This window comes from Leucopleurus acutus (assembly GCF_964270905.1).
Source record: "Leucopleurus acutus genome assembly, chromosome: 15".
Lineage (NCBI taxonomy): Eukaryota > Metazoa > Chordata > Mammalia > Artiodactyla > Delphinidae > Leucopleurus > Leucopleurus acutus.
The window spans coordinates 7,442,696-7,467,035 of NC_139157.1; the positions used below are offsets into that span (position 1 = coordinate 7,442,696).

Consider the following 24,340-nt stretch of genomic DNA (forward strand, 5'->3'; position numbering starts at 1 on the left):
ACATGTATGATTCCATTTATATGAAATGTCCAGAATAGGCAAATACAAAGAAACAGAAAGTAGATAAGGAATTGCTTAGGGCTGAAGGTGATAGAGGGATTGTGGAGGTGACAGCTAAAGGGTACAGGGCTTATTTTAGGGGTTATGAAAATGTTCTAGAATTAGACACCAGCAATGGTTGCACAACTCTGAATATAGTGTAAAAACTTCTGAACCGAACACTTTAAAAATCATGAATTTCATGGTATGTGAATTGTCTCATAAAGCTGTTATTTCAAATATACAACAACAAAAAAGAAGAGGATCTAACTGTATGTCTAATTAGTGGCATAACCATGAGAAGAATCATTCGAGTGTCTTTAAAACACTGTAATTCGGGCTTCCCTGGTGGCGCAGTGGTTGAGAGTCCGCCTGCCGATGCAGGGGACACGGGTTCGTGCCCCGGTCCGGGAAGATCCCACGCGCCGCGGAGCAGCTGGGCCCGTGAGCCATGGCCGCTGAGCCTGCACGTCCGGAGCCTGTGCTCTGCAACGGGAGAGGCCACAGCAGTGAGAGGCCCGTGTACCGCAAAAAACAAAAACAAAAACAAAAACACTGTAATTTGATGTTATATCCCTAAAGGGTTGTACCACCTTAAGGATGGGGAAAAAAATCTTATTCCAGTAACCACATTGTTGATGGTGTTATTCTGAGATTACTGTGAGTGTACTTTGGAATGTGTATGACACTCGAATGCCATCATTCCTGGTAATTTTCAGTGTAAAAGAAAAATCAGAAGAGATTAAGTAAAAATCTGAAATCCTGAATTTGAATTGCTACTAACAGTATTCACTTATTATATATATTGTGTGTGTGTGTTCTTCTGACTACCGAAGAGAACTAAAACAAGGACCATTTCAGTTAGAATGAGCAATGCTGGTGCCCAGACTGTAGTCCTGAAATACTATTTCCCAGTAAAAGGAATGAGGGTTCCTTGAAGATACACCAGATTCCCAACCTGGAGTAAATGTACAATACAAGCCTAAAACAGCTTGTTATATCAGATATCAAAGACTATTCACTAGGGTCGTGAAATAAGGACTTAGGCCAACTTGAGTATGTTCCCATTGGCCAAAGATGGGACAATGTGAATATCAGTTACCATAATTACTTCAATGGATTACAATAATGAAGTCAGTGAATTGAAACATATAAAACATGTTTCAATCCATGAGTTCAAATATTAATAATAAAAACATTAGTTGGTCACCAATGAATCAACTCATTACTTTGAAAAATGATAAATAAAAGGGAAAGAATCAAGCATATTTATCCTGCCATTTCTGTTCAGTTATTTCACTGGGTTACCAACTAATGGATGAGGACAGCTTCTCTTTAAAGCAATATCGAATTAACAAAGCTACTAGTAAAGAAGAAGAAATGAGAGAATTAGAATATCATCACTTTTCAATCTTTAATGAATTAAGAGATCTAGGCAATGATCATCAACCACTACTGTCTCAAATAGACAGTCAGACATTACATGTGTCCTAATGAAGTAGTGTTAACCAATTACCAAGTCAATCAAGATCCTGACTCTGATTAGGCCACTAGATCACACAGTTAATTCACAGAGAACACAGAGAAAAAAGAAACATTGGAAAAGATCACTTGGAGGTACAATCATCAAAATTCAGACTGGGGGAGACTCTGCAGAACAAAGGACCCAACTTCTTCAATAAATATCAACATATGGCAAACAAGGGAGGGGGACCTGCATAGTTAAAAAGACTTAAAAAATATAATGAACAATTACCATGTGTAGACATTACTCGCAAACTGATTCAAGCTGTAAAATATTTTTTAAAAAAACCATCACAGTTATGTACAATAGAAATATGAACATGAGCTTAAAAGCTGATGATATCAAGAAGTTTCTGCTATTTCTTGAGGTGTGGTAATGGTATTGTGGTGCATTTATAAAACATGCCCTCGTCTTTCAGAGAAATACATTGAAATATTTAAGGATAAAATATGATGATGTCTGAGCTTGTCTTCAAAGTGATGGAGGAAGGCGCCAAATGGTAGCGGGTGCCGCCATGAATTAACAACCGTGATGCCGGAGCACGGATCTGAGGGGGCTCACAGTATTACTGTTTGTTTGGCATATGTTTAATATTTTCCGTAACAAAATTGCTTTAACTATGTAAAAAGAATAAGCAAAATATATAGGAGAAATTTTTTATAATCTTGGAGTACACATAAAATAAGGTGGCCATAAAACAGTATGACTACATAAAAAGTTTTTAAATCCTTTCCAGTGAAAAGCATCATTAAGTTAAAAGACAGTTTGGAAGAAAATATTTAGAGCCATAATAGAAAAATGAATCATATACATAAGACATAAATAGTTCCAACAGATCAATAATTTAAAAAAACAGAAAATGAACAAAACAAATGAAAGAAAATTCAAAGAAATGTCAGCGGGCAATAAACATGACAACCACCTCAATGTCACTAAAAATGAGGGAAGTTAAAGATAAAAATGAAATTATAGATTTCCCTGATTACGGCTCTGCAAAAATGAGGGAAAATGGGGTTTCTCCTACGCTGTGGGGGAAAGCATACATTAGTACTACAACCTTTTTGGGGAGCAATCTGGCACTATCTAGGAAAGATTTAAATGTGCATACCCTATAACCTAACAATTCCATTTTAACTAACCATTCTTACAAGAAGAACAGACTATGTTCATAAAGGGGTATGTACAAGAATATTTGTGGTTTTATTTTTTATAACCATATAAGTGTCCATTCAGAGTGAAATGGTTATAATCATGGGGGAAATGCAAATCAAAACCACAATGACATATCAGCTCACACCTGTTAAAATGGTTATGATCAAAAAAACAAGAAATAACAAGTGTTAAAGAGGATACAGAGAAAAAGGAACCCTTGTGCACTCCTGGGAGGAATGTAAACTGGTACTGCCACTATGGAAAATAGTATGGCAGTTCCTTAAAAAATTAAAAAATAGAATTACCATATGATCTAGCAATCCCACTCTTGGCTATTTATCTGAAGGAAATGAAAACACTAACTCGAAAAGTTATGTGCACCCCCATGTTCACTGCAGCGCTATTTACAACAGCCAAGACACGGAAGCAACCTAAGTGTCCAATGAGGAAAGAATGGATAAAGAAAATGTGGTACGTAAACACACACACACGAATGTTATTCAGCCATAAAAAGCAGGAAATCTTGCCATCTGTGACAACACGGATGGACCTGAAGGAAGTCATGCTAAGTGAAATAAGTCAGAAAGAGAAAGATAAATACTGTATGATCTCACTTATATATGAAATAAAAAATAAACAAAAAATGAACTCATAGATACGGAAAACAGACTGATGGTTGCCAGAGGCAGAAGGTAGAATAAAAAAAAAGAGTGAAATAGTTAAATAAGTGATGTTAACACTCATGTAATGGAATAGCATGTAGTTCTCAAATGGAATTGAGGTAGAGTGACACACACCAACACAGACAGATCCAAAGCAGAGAACATATGGGGGGAGGGGGGTACCCACCAGTCATGGAATAAATATAGCATTATCACATGGGGGGTTTTTGGAAAAAAAATTACCTGCATTATATACCAAAGATATACATAAGCACAAAAAGGTTTAGAAGATATAAACCAAATGATTACTCTGAGCAGAGGTACAGGATAAACAGCAACTTTGTTTCCTTATATACTTCAAGAAATGAGTAAAACAAAAGAAAGCAAACTGTTTTATAAAATGAAGGATGAGATCAAAACAGTCTTTACGTTACCCTTCAAAAGTTAGTTTCTATACTGGGGGTCATGTCACCTACAGGGCCTGGTGGGGCTGTAAACGAGTGCGCAAGGGCGGGTGACGGGAAGAGAGTAAGACACCATGGGCACTGTGCAAAGCTGGAGCGAGCACACCAGGTGCTACCAAGTGGGGATGGGGTCCACTGTGAACAGACCTCCCAGTATCTCAAGGAAAACAAAAATCAGGATTTTCATGTGAAATCTTCTATTTTTTTAAATGCTAGCTACTAAGTCAAAAAATATTTAAAGCACTGTGTGGGACAAAATATAACTTGGGGAGGCAGTACACCGTAATGATGAAGAGCAGGCTTTACCGCGAGTTCCGGTTTCACATCCTGGCCCTGCCGCTTACTGGATGTGCGACCTTGACCAAGCTACCTGACCAACCCCACTCCATATATGAGTATTCAAGACCAGCAACTAGTCTTGTTGTTGCTGTCGTCTTGGGATCCAGTTCCCCACGGCAAGCTGAAGAGTTCTGCTCTACCTTTCATCTTTTTACATCAAGTTTGATTCAGCTGGCTCACTGCAGTCAAAAATAATACAGTACAACTTCCTATTTTGCCTCGCGTAAGTATGCTTCCTTTAAGAAAACAAAAAACCTATAGGCAAATGAGGAAGCATGTGCCTGTTATCTTGCCACTTATTCAATTAAAAAGTTCATGTATGTTGGTGGGAATGTAAACTGGTACAGCTACCATGGAAAACAGTACGGAGGTTTCTCAAAAAACTAAAAATAGAACCACCATATGACCCAGTGATATATATTGTATATATATACAACATATCTGAAACAAAAACAAAAACACTAATTTGAAAGATACATGCACCCCAATGTTCACAGCAGCACTATTTACAATTGCCAAGATATGGAAGCAACCTAAGCGTCCATCAACAGGTGAATGGATAAAAAAGATGTGGTGTATACATATATATACAATGCAATACTAACCAGCCACCAAAAAAGTGAAATTTTGCCATTTGCAGCAACATGGATGGACTTGGAAGGTACTATGCTAAGTGAAATAAGTCAGACAGAGAAAGACAAATACTGTATGATATCACTTATATAAGAATCTAAAAAATACAACAAATAGTGAATATAACAAAAAAGCAGACTTGCAGATATAGAGAACAAACTATGTAGTGGCTACCGGTGGGGAGAATGGAGGGGGTAAGGACAACATGGGGGAAGGGGATTAAGAGATATAAACTACTATGTATAAAATAAATAAGCTACAAGGATATATTGTACAACACAGGGAATATAGTCAATATTTTATAATAACTATAAATGGAGTATAACCTTTAAAAATTGTGAATCACTATACTGTACCTGTGTAACAAATAATATTATACATCAGCTATACTTCAATAAAAAATAATTCCCTCTACATACTGTAAAAAATAAAAGTGAGTTAGGGCAGCTTTTTTAAAAAAGTTTATGTAACTTTACTAATGAAATCAGACAGGTGATGATTGAAGCAAATGAAAATTAACGATGACAACTGTATTAATGAACAATGACCTTGAAGAGGGGTAGGGGAGTACTGTAGCCTACTTCAGGTGTTTCCAATGGGCTGACTCTCAACTGCACTGGTGCTGGTCTGGATTCATATAAAGCACGCTGGAGGTTAAAAATGTCGGTACTTATGTTGTACCTTGAGAGATTCTGACCTGCCCTATATCCAAGAAGGGCAAAGGTATGTGTATTTTTAAAAGCTCCCTGAGTAATTCCCTGAGTAATTCTCATTCCAAACCTGCAGCAAGGTTTGGAAACCATTCGCGTAAAGTCTGGTATCCCCAAATACTGGGCTTGAATCCCTCCAACAATCTATAGCTTCTGTGATTTGGGGCAAGTTATCTACTCTCCTTATCTGTAAAATATCGAAAAAACAAACAATGCCACTTCATTTGGTTGTTGTATCTAGCACATGGTAAGACAATAAATGATAGTTGTTATTATCTATCTATCTATCTATCTATCTATCTATCTATATATCTCCTAGTTTCTACATGCTTTACCAATTCTGAACATAAAAGACAACCTCTTCAAGGTTTCTTGTGCTTATGGGAAAAAACAGCATAATTATTGTTAGATCCAAAGACAAACAATATTTCATTGGCTGTTAAACTTATAATAATTACATGATCATTCTTAATTCAAAAAAAGTATTTAATAAAGTAAGCAAAAATCTTCCTAGAATTTGGAGTAATATGCATGGTAATATGTAGTCAAAGTCAGACAGTTAAGTTTTTTGGATATTACATAAAATATAATTTTTCATTTTATCTTTCCCTTCCTCTAAAGATATATAAATTTCATGAGGTAAAGCAAAAATGGAGGAGCATAAAATAACCATATCACAATCTATGGCTCAGATATTTTATGGGTATTTAACATTTTAAATGCACAAAACCCAAAGAACTAACAACACAAAAAGTGACCTTTATAGTATATAAATTTTAAATGATCAACTAGGACACCAGGAGACCCCAGGACAGAACGTAGACTGAGATAAATGAACCTAACTATTATTACAAACTCATGTTATAACCTCACTGAAGAGGGTGAAGGAAAAGGTGCTGGCCTCACTAACTGTGGGAACCTGTGTTCTGTCTACATACTCTAAGGCTAAAGACAAAAAGAACTGTACTTAACAATTCAACACCGTACTCTAGTTGGTAAATTTAGTCCTCACAGGGGTACTGGTTAGCAATTCTGAAACTACTTTACATGTCAATTAGGGTTGCACAAATATATAAATACACTGTGGGAATGGGAGCCAGGTTTCTCAGTGCAAGAGAAGTAAGTTACAATCAAGGCTAGGATGAAACCTGTGGTGCCGGATTAGCGCCAGAGACCTCAGTATGAACTCACGTTTATTTTTAACAGATAGGTAGAAAGACAGCTATAGAAGTAACTACAGGTCTGTGTGTATACATGGGTTAGAAGACATACCTGTATTTTCTAACTCTATCACTGAGAAGGCCTAGAAGCAACTGACACCCCAAGGGTAATGAACACATTCCGTGCCCAGATCTCCATTCCCCAAAACGATTCTCTAATAAAAGGAACCAGAACTCCTTAGAGAAACGGCTGATTTTAGGATTGGAACAGGGAAAATACAAGATGATGCCAAAAAGTAAGAAATTGCTCAAAAAGCAAAACCACACACACACACACACACACACACACACACACACACGATGGGAGCATATCACAAGGATACAGAATTCACCTGAAAGAGCTCCAATGGCTAAAGCAGGAACAATCTGAGCAACAACGAAAAATAGCATTGGACTATAACCCAAAATAAAAAATAGACATCTATAAGTCCATACCGAGATAAATAAACGACTGAATAAAAAAATGGGAAAGAAGAGGCAAATCTTCTTTACAGAAGAATTCCAAGTAATATATGCAGATACTCCCCACTCCCGGAGGTGGAGATTAATCCCCGTCTCCTTGAATGTGACTCACTTCTGAAGAACAGCGCGTGGACAGGGAAAACTAGTCACTTGTGGAAGAACCCGGCAGACACCACGTTAACCAAGTGATCAAGGTTAACATCAGCAGTGATGCTATAAAGCCATGAGGGCGCTTTAACGCTGTGATTCTCATAACCAAGGCCAGGATTCCAGTCTGATCATGAGAAAACATCAGACAAATCCAAATTCAGGAACATTCTACAAGCCATCCAGGTCATGAAAAATAAGGAGAAACAGAAAGTATCACAGATCAGAGGAGACTAGGAAGACACGTCCATCCTGGAACAGAAAAGGGACATGAGTAGAAAAACAGAAACCCAAATAACATCTATAGTTTAGTTAACAGTATTTTGTACCAACGTTAGTATATTAATTTTGACAAACGTATCAGAGTCGAGTAAGATGTCAATATTAGGGGAAGCTGGATGAAGAGCATATGAAAACACTGTACTATCTTTGCAAGTTCCCTAAAAAATCTAAAATTATTCATGATTACAAGTGTACTAAAAAAAAAAAAAAGAATGCAATTGCATGGAGGTAGTTTTGGCATGAAGGATAAATCTTTTATATATGTTTACGTGGTTTCTTGTTTTAATCTTTAACCTAAAATTGAACTGTAAATAACATAACTAAACCCACAGCTACAGTAACTGTTGGGAAGGACACCTAGGAACTACTGGACTGAGATGATTCTTACTAATTTTTAAGGAAGGTTGGGAAAGGTACTCTACAAGTAGTATCTGATGGAGAAGGAGTAGAAATCGGAGGCAAGAAAATCTCTATCATAGAGGGACACCAGCACATACTATTATGAAATGGCTATCAGACACATTCATTCCTAAGACCTGAGATCAACCATGCTTAGATTAGAGGAATGTATATTATAGCCAAGTGGGAGAAATAAGTAGGAACAACAAGATCCTGGGATGCTCTAAATATCAAGGAAATAAGAAAACCAGGAAATAAATGAGTCAGCGTGAGAAAGAACCAGGATCTTCTCTGGGTCCAAAAACAAAGAGGGAAAAAAGGAAAAAAAACCCAAAAAACAAAAACGCTTTCTCTCATTTTTGACTCTTACATTATGTTGTCCTTGCTGCCACGAATAAAATTTTGGCTGGCCTTGTTAGTTCAGTTGCTTAGATTTTCCTAAGTTTTATTTGATGGCCTGAGATTCATTTACAACAGTTTCTCTAGATAATTATTTTCGAGATCAAAACAACTGTCTTAAAAAGTGAACTTCAGAAACCAACCCATTTGTTATTCAGAGACTGCGTATGTAATTAGAAAAATGTCCTGGGACTTCCTTGGTGGCGCACTAGATAAGAATTTCAAGAAAAATCTCAAATAAACAATCCAACCTTACACCTAAAGGAACTAGAGAAAGAACAAACAAAAGCCAAAGTTAGTAGAAGGAAAGAAATGATAAAGATCAGAGCAGAAATAAATGAAATAGAAACAAAGAAAACAACAGTAAAGATCAATAAAAGTAAAAGCTGGTTCTTTGAGAAGATAAACAAAATTGATAAACCTTTAGCCAGACTCATCAAGAAAAAGAGGGAGAGGACGCAAATCAATAAAATTAGAAGTGAAAAAGGAGAAGTTACAATGGACACCACAGAAATACAAAGCATCCTAAGAGACTACTACAAGCAACTCTATGCCAATAAAATGGACAACCTGGAAGAAATGGACAAATTCTTAGAAAGGTATAACCTTCCAAGAGCGAAGCAGGAAGAAATAGAAAATATGAACAGACCAATCAAAAGTAATGAAACTGAAAAAGTAATGAAATTGAAACTGTGATTAAAAATCTTCCAACAAACAAAAGCCCAGGACCAGATGGCTTTACAGGTGAATTCTATCAAACATTTAGAGAAGGGCTAACACCCATCCTTCTCAAACTCTTCCAAAAAACTGCAGAGGAAGGAACACGCCCAAACTCATTCTACGAGGCCACCATCACCCTGATACCCAAACCAGACAAAGATACTACAAAAAAAGAAAATTACAGATGAATATCACTCATGAATATAGATGCAAAAATCCTCAACAAAATACTAGCAAACAGAATCCAACAACACATTAAAAGGATCATATGCCATAATCAAGTGGGATTTATCCCAGGTATGCAAGGATTCTTCAATATATGTGAATCATCAATGTGATACACCGTATTAACAAATTGAAGAATAAAAACCATATGATCATCTCAACAGATGCATAAAAAGCTTTTGACAAAATTCAACACCCATTTATGATAAAAACTCTCCAGAAAGTGGGCATAGAGGGAACCTACCCCAACATAATAAAGGCCATATACAACAAACCCACAGCAAACATCATTCTCGCAATGGAGAAAAACTGAAAGCATTTCCTCTAAAATCAGGAACACGGATGTCCACTCTTGCCACTATTATTCAACATAGTTTTGGAAGTCCTACCCACGGCTATCAGAGAAGAGAAAGAAATAAAAGGAATACAAATTGGAAAAGAAGAAGTAAAACTGTCACTGTTTGCAGATGACATGATATTATACATAGAGAATCCTAAAGGTGCCACCAGAAAACTACTAGAGCTAATCAATGAATTTGGCAAAGTTGCAGGATACAAAATTAATGCACAGAAATCTCTTGCATTCCTATACACTGACAACAAAAGATCAGAAAGAGAAATTGAGGAAACAATCCCATTCACCACTGCAACAACAAGAATAAGGAGGTAAAAGACCTGTACTCAGAAAACTATAAGACACTGATGAAAGAAATCAAAGATGACACAAACAGATTGAGAGATATACCATGTTCTTGGATTGGAAGTATCAATATTGTGAAAATGACTGTACTACCCAAAGCAATCTACAGATTCAGTGCAATCCCTATCAAATTACCAATGGCATTTTTTTTTTTACAGAACTAGAACAAAAAGTCTTAAAATTTGTATGGAGACACAAAAGACCCCGAATAGCCAAAGCAATCTTGAGAGAAAAACACGGAGCTGGAGGAATCATACTCCCTGACTTCACACTATACTACAAAGCTACAGTAATCAACACAGTATGGTACTGGCACAAAAACAGAAATACAGATCAATGGAACAGGGTAGAAAGCCCAGAGATAAACCCATGCACCTATGGTCAACTAACCTACAACAAAGGAGGCAAGGAAATACAATGGAGAAATGGAGAAAAGACAGTCTCTTCAATGAGTGGTGCTGGGAAAACTGGACAGCTACATGTAAAAGAATGAAATTAGAATACTCTCTAACATCACAGACAAAAATAAACTCAAAATGGATTAAATACCTAAATGTAAAACCAGACACTATAAAACTCTTAGAGGAAAACACAGGAAGAACACTCTTTGACATAAATCACAGCAAGATCTTTTTTGACCCACCTCCTAGAGTAATGGAAATAAAAACAAAAATAAACAAATGGGACCTAATGAAACTTAAAAGCTTTTGCACAGCAAAGGAAACCATAAACAAGACGAAAAGACAACCCTCAGAATGGGAGAAAATATTTGCAAACGAGTTAATGGACAAAGGATTAATCTCCAAAATCTATAAACAGCTCATGCAGCTCAATATTAAAGAGACAAAAAACCCATTTGAAAAATGGGCAGAAGACCTAAATAGACATTTCTCCAAAGAAGACATACAGATGGCCAAGAAGCACATGAAAAGCTGCTCAACATCACTAATTATTAAAGAAATGCAAATCAAAACTACAGTGAAGTATCACCTCACACCAGTTAGAATGGGCATCATCAAAAAATCTACAAACAACAAATGCTGGAGACAGTGTGGAGAAAAGGGAACCCTCTTGCACTGTTGGTGGGAATGTACATTGATACAGCCACTATGGAGAACAGCATGGAGGTTCCTTAAAAAACTAAAAATAGAATTACCACCTGACCCAGCAATCCCACTACTGGGCATAAACCCTGAGAAAACCATGTTTCAAAAAGACACATGCACCCCAATGTTCACGGCAGCACTATATACAATAGCCAGGTCATGGAAGCAACCTAAATGCCCAGGGACAGACGAATGGATAAAGAAGATGTGGTACATATATACAATGGAATATTACTCAGCCATAAAAAGGAATGAAACGGGGTCATTTGCAGAGACGTGGATGGACCTAGAGACTGTCATACAGAGTGAAGTAAGCCAGAAAGAGAAAAAACAAATATCGTATATTAACGCATATATGTGGAATCTAGAAAAATGGTACAGATGAACTGGTTTGCAAGGCAGAAATAGAGACACAGATGTAGAGAACAAACACATGGACACTCGTGGGGAAAGCAGTGGGTGGTGGGGTATGAACTGGGAGATTGGGATTGACATTATACACTAGTATGCATAAAATAGAGAACTAATAAACCTGCTGTATAAAAAAATTGAATTAGAAAAGAATCCACCTGCCAATGCAGGGGACACAGGTTCAATCCCTGGTCCAGGAAGATCTCACATGCCGCGGAGCAACTAAGCCCGTGTGCCACAACTACTGAGCCTGCGCTCTAGAGCCTGTGAGCCACAACTACTGAGCCCGTGTACTGTAACTACTGAAGACAGTATGCTCTGCTGCCTGCATGCCAGAACTACTGAGCCTGCACGCTCCAACTACTGAAGCCTGTGCACCTAGAGCCCGTGCTCCACAACAAGAGAAGCCACCACAATGAGAAGCCCGTGTACTGCAACGAAGAGTAGCCCCTGCTCGCCGCAACTAGAGAAAGCCCGCGCGCAGCAACGAAGACCCAATGCAGCCAAAAAGAAAAAAAGAAACATGTCCTGAGAAAATGAATTTACAGAAGCTAGGGAGCTATAACGTTATCTAATTTTTAACAAACTATTAAGGCTGTTTATGATATTCATATTATTAAAACAATTTGCAAACAGATTTTTTTTAGTATCACTAGTTGCATTTTTTAATTTAAAGATATTGAAATATAATAATAATTTTTACAGGAAAACAGTTTTATAAACTGTTTTATACAAGCCAAGGAGAATTAAATATTAGATATGTTACTTATGAACACAAGTTGTAAGTAACTTAATCATAAGAAATAAAAATATAGTCATAGATAAGAACAATCAAATATCATGAGTATAATTCTTCTTCTCTACAAAATCCTTCAACTATCTTCATTAGTATTATCACATAAGCCATAAAAACTGTGCACAACAGAAGATATGTATTGGGCACAATCTACAGTACCAGCTGGTCAAGATGTTTCTAACAATTAAGAATGAAAATTGTCCTCAAACCTAAAAGGTTATCCACTGCTTAAAATGTATGCCCTTAAAAATGTACGATTATTTGGCAGAGATTAAAAAGTAAAATACATTTAAAAAATAAAAATATAGACTTGTGTAGCCCCTACTGACTTACAGTTAGCTTCAAGGGAGGAACAAAAAGTGTTAACAACACTTCTTAAAAAAAATAGTTTATATTTGACTTCTATAGCATTTTACTATTTATACAAGTGTCTTTTCAAGCCTCACAACAACCCTGTGAGGTAGGTAGGGAAGTATTGTTATACCCATTTTACAGATGTGAAGACTTACGGTCAGAAAGATTAAGTCATTGACATTAAGATATGTGGTGAGAAAGAGCAGCATCAAGGAATGGAATCCAGTTATTTGACTTCAAAATTGTGGCTCTTTCCCAGACATAGATAGTAAAGAGACTAAAACAAAACAAACCCAGAAGGGGAGTGTACATATATTCATTTACATTTGTACACATACACTTCGCCTTATAGAAATTATGTCCCTGAAATAGGAATAAAAATAAAGTCTTACTTTCCCATTGAGTTAATTATAATTTTGGAGGCTTATCTTTTATTAGTTTGGATTAATCTCCAATACAGAAGGATTTTCGTTCTTGGTTACTCTTTCATTATTTTAGAAACACAACATTTTATAAACCAAAATTTAAAACGAGAGGGGCTTCTATACTGCATATTTTTTGAAAAGTAAACCATCTCAAATAATTCTAATAAACATGTTTAATTCACACACTTTGAATGTGTATGTATTTCTTTTCTTCTGTAACAAGGATAACTTTCTCATTCAGTTAAATCTCAACTGGTCAAACCAAAGGCGTACAACTTTGATAGGAATTCAAAGCTAGGGGCTACCACATTATCTTTTTTCAGCAAGGGTTCTAATAGAAAATGCAGCGCGCTCATTCTCAATCTCTTTCTTGTTCCAACACATCTAATGGATGCAAAGCTCAGCAGCAGTGGTTCACTGCCACAGAGGGTCCTCAGGGGAGAGGAAGACAGTCTGGGAGAGTGAGAGTGACGCACTTTTAAGAAGCCCTGACACGTCTCCCTGAGCCCTCACCATGAGCCCCTCTCTCCTAGGAGAACCAGTGAATCAAAGATGAGGTAATAATGCCAGGACTTTTTCACTGATATTACTTCAAAAACAGTCCTTCCTAACAACCATTAATCAACCCTGTCCTGTCCATACGTGTCCTTGTTAGAACCTAACCACTCTCCAGCCAAAAACCTAAACTAAAGTATGCTATTCAACATCTGAAGCATATGCCAAATCTTTACTACATATCTAGTTCTGCTCTACGGACTTTGAAACTTGCACTATAATAAATTCTTATTATAAAATAGTTATTCATGGACTAAGAGGGGAAAACATCACTTGCCCTAATAAAAGGTGTACATAAAAAATCATTCACAGAGTCAAAACACTGCTCAAAGAAAATTCATTTTTGAGATTTCTAATCAAAATAATACTCAAAGTAAACTAACCTCTTAACAGCTACAAAGTATTGATTCATTCTGCAAACATCCTGCTATATTATGTGAACACCTGACCCCTTCTCCTAAGGGTTCATAATCTGGCCATCAGATTAAAACTTCAAATACTGCAAATTCGGGTTCTCTTCCGATGTTTCCCATCTTAAGGAATACCTTCAGTTTTATCATCTGACTCCACAGCAAGCCAGATTGTGTAATAAACCCAAGTTTAAAAAAAGAAAAAGTATATACATATGTATGTATTTAGCTATTAAAATTTAGAATCACAGCCCTACTCAGGTAATTAGGGATCTCAAAGATCTGGGTGCTTTTGCTTTTAGCCAGATGAACATGCAAACTCACCACAACAGAAAAATTGCTTACACTCTTTCACTCTCAAGAACAATATCCAACCATATGCCCCTTTCTAGTTTTACCACCCTTAATGGTAAAGAATTTCTGAGATATAAAGCTATTAAAACCAAGTCTGTATTATTTTCAAATCAACTCCTCTACTAGACATATTCCTCTCACAAAAATCTTCTCATATCGAAACGTGTCTTTGATAATAATACTTCCCTTAAACTTCCAGCAACTACACTAAACACTATAACCTTACCAAATAGTGTATACTTTTCCCCTTTGATCATTCTTGGCCTTCTCTGTAATTCTTCTCTCCTTAAAATCCAGTGACCAAAACTGGACATGCAACTCAAAAGGAAGTAAGCTATTGCAAAGAATAGAGAAAGAACTATATCCATGACCCTGGATGCCATACTCATTTAAAAATATTTTAGCATCATGCTGACTTTTTACTGACTCATATTCAGCTTGTGGTCACCCATGATTATGGCTTTCTTCCCTCTTTATTTATACCGAGCCTGTCCTTCTCCATCCTATATTTAATCGTTGGATTTTTTTCCCTCCACACATTTAATTCACTCAGTTTCATACAGTTTTCACAGATCCACTTTCCCTTTTATCACAATGCTTTATAGGAACGTTTAAATCCTCAATTTATAATAACTACCATTTATGCCTTAAAAATTATCAAGATTATGAACACAACTTTGTAAATCCGCTATACTTCAATTAAAAAAAATCGAGACCATGAAAGTACATGTTACATATAACACAACATACATTGTAATTTACAAGTAATAGTGGAACTAGGAACAAGATCATACTATTGCCTACCGGAAACCTACCTCCACTGGACGGTCACTCTTTACCAGTGCTATACGTGCCCTTTGCAAGGAACCATCCATCAGCTTGTGAAGTCTTAAAATTAACTTTCTTAACCCCATCTGCTTCAGTGCTTTGTCTACAAATGGTCTATAAATAGAAGTCAGACAATGTCTACTAAAGCCTGCTTCTGTGCTGCAGTCTGGTGTTCCCCAGCCAACAGAATCGTCCTCAGATTCAAGCCTCTCGAGCTTCTTAGTTACGCAATCCGGTGACTGGATGTTGAAACTGTTGTCAGTGGGCTGCCTGGTTTCTGGTACCCTTGGATCAGAGATTTGTTCTCCTTCACTCTCGTCCGTACTGCTTTCCAACTCTTTCAATTCTCTTTCTGTGTCCTCACCCTCATCTTCGGGCTCATTGCCTTTGGATGGTCGTGGGGAAGGGATTTCAAACACTGGCCAGCCAATGTCGGATAAATTCTTGATGCCCAAAACAGTGCCCATAATCCTTAATTTCTGATTTAAGTCTTTTGTGATGTTTAACCACAAACAGAGTGCCTGCACCCTGTCCTGGAAGTCTTTTGCAGCGTATTTTTCATAGTCCTTTTGAAGAGCCTGCAACGATGGATAAAGTGCCTCTATGTACTCCAGCAGCTCCATTATCCGTTTGACCTGCTCAAATGACACCCTCTGGCGTTGGAGGTGCTCATGATATGTTGGGTAACCCACAACCTTTGTCCCATGAGGGGCTCTGCACTGCCCTTCTACCAAAGTACCATTAAAACTAGCTCCATTTCTAACAAAGGCAAAGCTCCCATAATTAACTTTGAAAGTAAGGATTTCATTGATAATATCTGGGATGGCTTGACGGGCTGTATATAAAAAGAGGTCCTGGTCGTTAATGGTCCGTCCTGCATGCCAGGCTTGTAGCTCTAACCAGATCAGTTCATTAGATCTGTTAAACCAGAAAGCAGACGTATTTTCCTGTCCTCTTTGCTCCCTGTCCTTCTTCTTTGAGACTGAGGTAAGCTTTAGTAGAAGTCGTAGAGTTTCAAAAAATTTTAAGCGATCTGCTGGACAGTCAGTCCTAGAAGTCTGGCGTGCAGTTCTGGCTATCGGCATGGGCACAGACACCGGAAGCTTAGCATTGCTGCAGCCAAGACTGAGGTAAGGCTTATTGAGATCCACATCTGGAATTGATTTTTTGGGCAAAGACCCACCCACTGGGTCCAACATGAACGAGCACTGCACGTTCTTCTTATGATCCGGCTCCGTCGTTCTAAGAGCTGCTCGGACCTTTTTCTCCTGCTTATAGCTGTATTCTTCCACATTCTCCACAGTTTTTCCAGTGTCTTTATGTGGAGGTTGGTTTGGTGCATTCATTTTTTCTATTAAAAAAATAAGCAGAACATTATGTTACTCTAAAATATAAAGTTACTCTCAATATTTCAATGACTGATATTCACATGTATTTATATTTTCAGACTGTTATTGAAGAAAATAATCATATCATATGCTGAAAATTAAGAGAATACACACACACACACAAAACATTTCTCTCTAAATCTTTACAAAGGTTTTTACCCATTTTCCCTGTTACATAATACTTGCTATATTCTCTAATATTCTCCATTACTAACTTAAAACCATCTGCTTACCTCTCTACTACAAAGTGCAGTCATCCAGCTAGTCAAATCTTCACAAGTCATCACCTTAAACTTAAGAAGGGAGAAACAGTATGGCAGATCGGACAGAAACCTGATTTAGAGAACACATCCAATTCCTGCCTTTGCCATGAACTGAAGTATCAACTTAGAGCAAATCAGTTAAGTTTTCTGGGTTACTTTTCTCATTTGTAAAATCAAGTAGATTGAGGAAAGACCACTTAAGGCACCTTAAGATTATTCTCATAAAACACTGAAAGACAGATAAGCAAAAATGTTTGCCTTAATTTATTCTATTCCTTGATTTCTTCTTTGCCACAAGCAGGTGAACAATAACATTTTAAATTTAACATTAAGAAAACTGAAGACGTATAGCCTAATTTAGTATAATTTGCCTAGTTTATTATACTGGCACATAAAGTCATTCAAAATTAATGCAAAGGAAGTAAACATCACACTTTCCCTTCACGTAACTGTAAAAGGTTCTATTAACTTAATTCCCAAGCTTTGAGATGAACACACATCTTCCTTCCTGTTTGGCATTTCTGACACTAGGAACCACCCTACCTCACTGAAACCCCTTCAGTCTCTTGCTTTCTACACACAGCACTCTCAGGGTTCTCTTCTACCTTCTGAGTCCCTCCTCTTCAAATTCTCTCCTGGGAACTTGGCTCACTCCATTAAAAAGTTAATGCTTCTCAAAGCCCTTCTCTTAGGTCTCTTCTGTCTCACCTTCCCTCTCCCTGGGTGACCTCCTTCACACCCATGGCATACACTGATGATGCCCAAGCCTATAGCACTGTCCCCACGTCTCCTCTACACTCCAGGTATACTGTCTCATTGAATCTAGGACACACATTTTGTATTTTAACTTCTCTGAAATTAGAATATGTTTTATAATTATGGTGATATAAATAACTTTTAGGAATATATTCCCTAATACATTTCATTTACATTTTCCTTTATATATATGCACAATAGTAATAAATGGTTTTTAAAAATCTATTATCTAAATATCAAGAAGTATAAAAGAGTTCTTTAAATAAAAATTAAAAATTCTAAGTGTAAGAACACACTGTGTCATCAATTATAAGCATTTTTTTCTTAGTATATAATATTATAGTATGCCTTTAGATTTGATGAAATAGAGTATATTTATACGGTTACAGACTAACATACCCAAAATCAATTCACCAAAGAAAATTTGTTTAAAACCAATGTATTTCCAAATCAATTTAAATTAAATTAGTTTTAAAATAAGAATTTAAAACAAGTATTTCCAAGAGCACTTCCAACCTGATTTACATTATATTCAATTTCTTTTATGATCCATCAAAAAGGATTTTACTGTCTGTAAGGATTTGTGTTATATTTTAATATAAAACTATTATTACTATTATCTTTTAAATTAGCAATACTTTTTAAACAACAGAACTTTTATCTGTAGTTTTACTCTACTTTACTTCTAAACGTCTTAAAACGTTTTACACAGTCCATTCAGGAAATTTCTTCACTCAGAATGGCTATCATCAGAAACAGGACACATAACAAGTATTGGCAAGGAGGTGGAGAGAAAGGAATCCTCATACATGCTGGTGGGAATGTAAATTGGTACAGCCACTATAGACGGTTTCTCAAAGAACTAAAAATAGAACTACCACTTGACCCAGTATTTCCACTCCTAGATATACATATCCAAAAAAAACCCCAAAACACTAATTCAAAATGATACATGCACCCCGATATTCACAGCAGCATTATTTACAATTGCCGAGATACAGAATCAACCTCACTGTCCATCAACAGATAAATGGATAAAGAAGATGTAAAGAGTGTGTGTGTGTGTATGTGTGTGTGTGTATACATACATATCAATACATACAATGGAATACTACTCAGCCATAAAAAAAATGAAATTTCACCATTTGCAGTAACATGGATAGAGCTGGAGGGTATTATGCTAAGTGAAATAAGTCAGACAGAGAAAGACAAATACTGTGTGATATCACTTACATGTGGAATCTAAAAAGGACAACAAACTAGTGAATATAACAAAAAAGAAGCAGACTCACAGATATAGAGAACTAATGGTTACCAGTGGGGAGAAGGAAGTGGGGAGGGACAAGATAGGGTTAGGGGATGAGATACTAATTACTAGGTGTAAAATAAATAAGCTAGGGCTTCCCTGGTGGTGCAGTGGTTGAGAGTCCGCCTGCAGATGCAGGGGACACGGGTTCGTGCCCCGGTCTGGGAAGATCCCACATGCCACAGAGCGGCTGGGCCCGTGAGCCATGGCCGCTGAGCCTGCGCGTCCGGAGCCTGTGCTCCGCAACGGGAGAGGCCACAACAGTTAGGGGCCCGCGTACCGAAAAAAATAAAAAAATAAAATAAATAAGCTACAACAATATACTATACAACACAGGGAATATAGCCAATATTTTACAATAACTATAAATGAAATGTAACCTTTAAAAATTGTGAATCACTATGTCATACATCTGAAACTTATATAATATTGTACATAAATTATACCTCAATAAAAATTTTTAAAAATTTTTTAAAAAGTCGAATTTTTTAAAAAAGAAATTTTTTCACAGTTTTATTGTTTCTAGCTACAAATACTTATCAATCCTCATTTATAAAAAAGGTGTCCAGGCCAGCCCTTTGCCTCCTCTTTGCTGTTTTGTTTAACTGTGTTCTTTATATTTTTATTAATATAGCACATATATATCACTCATTTCTACTTAGTAAAGCAATGGTTATTTGAAAGCAAAGCTAACAAGTACTTCCAAATTTAACTCCATTATATTTTATGTTTCAAGATATCAAATCATACTATACTTTCTTACTATGAAACGCAAAATGATATATACATGGTATCAGGGAGTAAGACTGGAGATAAAGATAATGAGTTTGTTTTGTAATATATTGAATTGGAGGTGCCTATGGGACATTCATGTAGAGATGTCTGTGGGTAACTAATATATGAGTCTTGAGCTCAGGAGAGAAATCCAGAGATATCAATTTGGAAATTATCAGTATATACAGATGTTGTTTAATACCAGGAGAGTACACAAGAATATCCAAGAAAAGTGTGCAGAAGAGAGGCAATGCAGGCCTAGGAAAGAATGCTGTATTAACTAATACGTGCATCCACGTGGTTCTGAGTCAGAGAAATCAAGAACTTATGTAACAAAACACTATTTTGTTATCTTAGGATTTAGGATTCTAAGAAGACTTTACAAAATGAATGTAGGGTAGCATTAGTGACCAAGGCCAAAGAACGTCTGCATATAATTTATAACTTAAAAGTAAGTGAACAGTGAAAAAGTATTACTTGCCTTAGATGAATTATAAATGTTCTTCTAACCCATGATTTAAAGGTCCTAAGGGAAACAAAGGGTGAACTGAGAGTAGCTGGGATGACCTGAACAACACAGAAGACAGAGCTACGAACTTTAAGTCCAAATCTATGCTAAATTTACCACACAGCTAATAGTCAAAGCATGAAAATATCAAGAGATGAAGCTTCTGAGCCTTGATCTTTATTCCAACAATTAAAAGGACTTAAGGGGGGAAATGCCACAATCCCACTTTTCTGTATAAACAGAATCGAATTTTAGCAAGCTTAGAAACCTAATTTTTGTAAATTATACACAAATATTGTGAAGCCTATCTTACAGCATAAAAAATGGTATATTACACAATTTTCTGAAATTCTGTATTCAAAATTTTGGTTCAGTCTTTGGACCTACAATGTGTGTAAAGGAAAGCAAATGGGGAAAGGAGGAAGACAGGACAAAGAAACTATCTTTTTTTTTCCAAAACAAAAAACCAAGTTGGTTTTTAAAAAAACACACAAATGGAAATAGGTACATCATTAAAATGACATAATTTAAATTTAAAATAGACTTAAGCCCCAGTCTAGCTACTGTGCAAAAAGAAAATACCAATCTTTGTTTGTTTAGTTTTCTGTTAATACTAAATCCCTCTGCAATGAACAGAAAGTCAAATACAGAGTTTCTGTAAAGGAGAATGGATCAAAAGTATAGAGAATGTTTTATACAAGTTCTAATTACAGTACTACAAAACTAGTTCATAATGACTTAAGACTAATGAACATCTGAGCTCTCAAGTGGCTATAAATTAAGTGGTACGACTTTGTAGTACTGTTAAAACAAACCTTCCAAGAAGTTACTGTTTCCTTTGGCCAATCACCAATAACTCCTGCCAAATCAGAGAAACATGAAAGGAAAAGAACAAAAAAATGTATAATGAAACTGAACGCAAACAAATGACAAGCAATATGGTTCACTTGTTTAAACAGATATAAGACAGTCAACTGACTTCCTCACAGTTCACACCTAGAAACAGCTCTTTAGAATACGTATAAAATGTATTTTTTATTAAGTCCTCGCAATTCTTACATTCTTCCACACATGTATGTCAAACTCAAAACACTGGCCCTCCTCGATCTCTCAAAGAGAAAGCAGAAACAGGTATCTGCGCTTTACTTTAAATGTGAGATGATCTTTACAGCAGTGATGTGCCAGGCTGTCAATGTCAACAATCTGAAGGGACTTAGAGATCTTCTAATTGAAGGTTCTCAAACTTTAGTAAACATTGAGAATCACTCAGATTCTTGCTACAACGCAGATTCCTGGGCCCACTCCCAGTGTCTCGGATTCAACCTGGCTAGAATGACACCACATTTGGGAAAACCCTGCTCTATTCAAACACTGCTTTACCCATTTACGAGGTAAGGGCCTACAGAAACTGTCATCATCTTTACAACAACACTGTGGTGGAGATTCCCGCAGAACATGGACGGCCAGACACATGAGACATGTCGGGACAGGGATCCTAACCCGTGTTTGTGCCGTCAACCACCTTTACGCCTGTTGAGCTGCTCACAGGGCAGGGCTGTCTGACTAAGGAAAGGTTAAGATGCTGAGTGCCATGAAAGACAGATTACAGTGGGCTAACTGATATGCGGAAGCTTTAACTAAGACCAGGTACTCGACTGAATGCCTTGAAGAATGGATTCATCTTAAATAAGGGTAGCAAGGAAGGCAAGAGAATAAACATACAAAAAGACACAAAAGCAGAAAAGAAGAGAGCCTGGCTGGAACAGTGAGTCTACATGTAGATGGGTAGGCTGGAGATATAAATTAGAACCTTGAAAGTCAGGCTGAGTTTGGATTAAAGAGCTGAAATATAGATTTAAGTCCACTCTAGTTCACAAAGAACATTTCTCTTACTATACAGATTGAATCTGATTTATAACCATTTTACCAGATCAATTTTATAGCAGTATTATATTAAAAAAAATAAAACTTGCTAATCTCACTATGTTAGCAAAAAATCACACACATTTACATACACACACACACACACACCTTGAGATATTTGCTAACGATAGGGAGATTAACGTGTACAAGTATATGCATACGTGTATATGCACACATGTATATGCCGGATTACAGATTACCATCTCTGTGATCTGGCTCTTACAGTATTACATTACTCCTGCAAAAGGGGGCTGATAACGATTACGAGGCCGATTCACCCTGAAAAGGGCTTTGGCCTGGGTGTCTTCACTCTTGTTTAACCTACTGAAAACTATTAGATGGACTGGATTTACTTCCTTCTGCTAATTAAAAAGAACAAAAATTTAAGGATGAGGTAGTTTGCCTCTTCTTAAACCAGGCTTAAGGAGAAACAGCTACACATGGGTAGCTACACATTATGGTCCAAAATTTATCAAAATCTTAACTGCTGTAGTTTGGTAGTTATTTACCATTATCAAAAAAATATGATCTGAAGTAACACCATAGTTAAACTCTGTTACTCATCGTAGTATGAAATCAAGCCCGGTCAGTGAGTTAATTCAAGAGCTGAATGGTAGGTTACATCTGTCAGGGTGTCACATAGCTGGTATTTTTTAGGTAATAAAGAGCTAACTATCTTTACCTAGATATCATAACATTGTTATATATTTAATATTTAGCACAGCTTCTAAAAGCAGAAGTTAATATTTTGAAAACAAAAATATCTTTAACATTCCCAGGGAAACAAAATCAGGAAAATGCAGAAGTCAAATAAAATAATTTTAAACACATCTAAAGTCCATCAGTACAAAGAAATAAAACATTGTGGGCAGTGGTGACCTCACCTTTGTCCTACATCCCTAGGCCCCCTCCTCAGGCCTCCCCTATCTCACACAACCACTAGGATACAGATTGTTTTGAACTTTCCCGTCTGTGGTTACCCACTTGCGTATTATAAAAGGAAATCACAATGAGTGACACGAGTCTTTCTGCAGAACTTCTCGTGTTTATTTGCAGGAACTTCTCTGAAGTCTAGTCCCAAAAGTGCATTTACTTGGGTCAAGGATATAACCAAGCTCAGTCTGAGTGTATTAACAAATTACTCCACACAGGGATTGAGACAATTTACACTCACACCAGCCTTGTAAGAAAGCTGCCATCTCCTCATATCTTTGCTAGTATTTGATAATGCTCATCAGGGTGTAGTAAGTATTAGAAAGAAAACCACAGGCCCCATGTCAGTCGCATGCTAAAAGCCCATGATGGCAAACCTATATTTTATACGTTACTTCACTGCAGTTCCAACCTCTCCCAGAAATGTAGTTTTAATTGAACAGTCTAGAATTTTCTGGTCAATACCAATAAAGTAACCCAACAAGTAGGCCCTCTACAATCCCCCAGAGGAAGAGGTAATCTGCATGATAAAACCTCTGTCATCCCTCCCCACGCCCATAAAAAAAGATGTCTGGTCAAAAAATAATCCTTTCTTTTTTTTTTGCTAATAGCTCCCTTACTCCACCCTTTTTCCTATAAAATCCCTTCCATTTTTGCACAACCACTCAGAGCACCCTTCTAGTTGCTAGATGTAATGCTGCCTGATTCATAAATAAAGCCAATCAAATCTTCAAATTTACCTGGTTGAATTTTGCTTTTTAACATAAGAAATATATTTGGGTTTTGTCCAGGTTCCTGACACAGAGCTCCTAAAACCCTTGGAATTTTCTGACAGAAGTGTCTTTTTTATTCATAAGGAGCCCCGATCAATCACACCTCAATTTACACTAATGAGGCAACTTAAGTGATAAACGTAAGTCAAGTGTGTTCCTGAGTTCTGTGAGCAGTTCTCTCACGGGAACCGTCAATTTATTACCAGTTGGTCAGAAGGCTGCCTGGTACTAAATTTCCAATTATAAAAAATAAGCCAATAACAACAGTCGTTGGTTATTTTGGGCCTAGGATAATAAGAATATTTAAAGAATCATATCCATATAATAGCTCATGACAATGGCTACCATCACTAAAGACAACAGTATTAGTGGTTACTCTACCCACAGAACCGTGAGCAC

The 24,340-nt window shown here is 36.8% G+C and overlaps 1 protein-coding gene across 5 annotated transcripts in view; it reads right to left on the minus strand.

Annotated features, from left to right (window-relative positions):
- The window catches only part of MAP3K4 (mitogen-activated protein kinase kinase kinase 4), a 113,446-nt gene that overhangs the window by 52,016 nt on the left and 37,090 nt on the right, over positions 1-24,340 (minus strand). For 4 of the 5 annotated variants that reach the window (XM_082855865.1, XM_082855864.1, XM_082855868.1 and 1 more), the window contains one exon: positions 15,305-16,668. In XM_082855865.1, the coding sequence (XP_082711991.1) occupies positions 15,305-16,668 (1,364 nt within the window). Of the gene's footprint in view, positions 1-15,304; positions 16,669-16,938; positions 17,228-24,340 lie in introns of those variants that run through there. The other variant, XM_082855866.1, reaches the window with a different exon arrangement.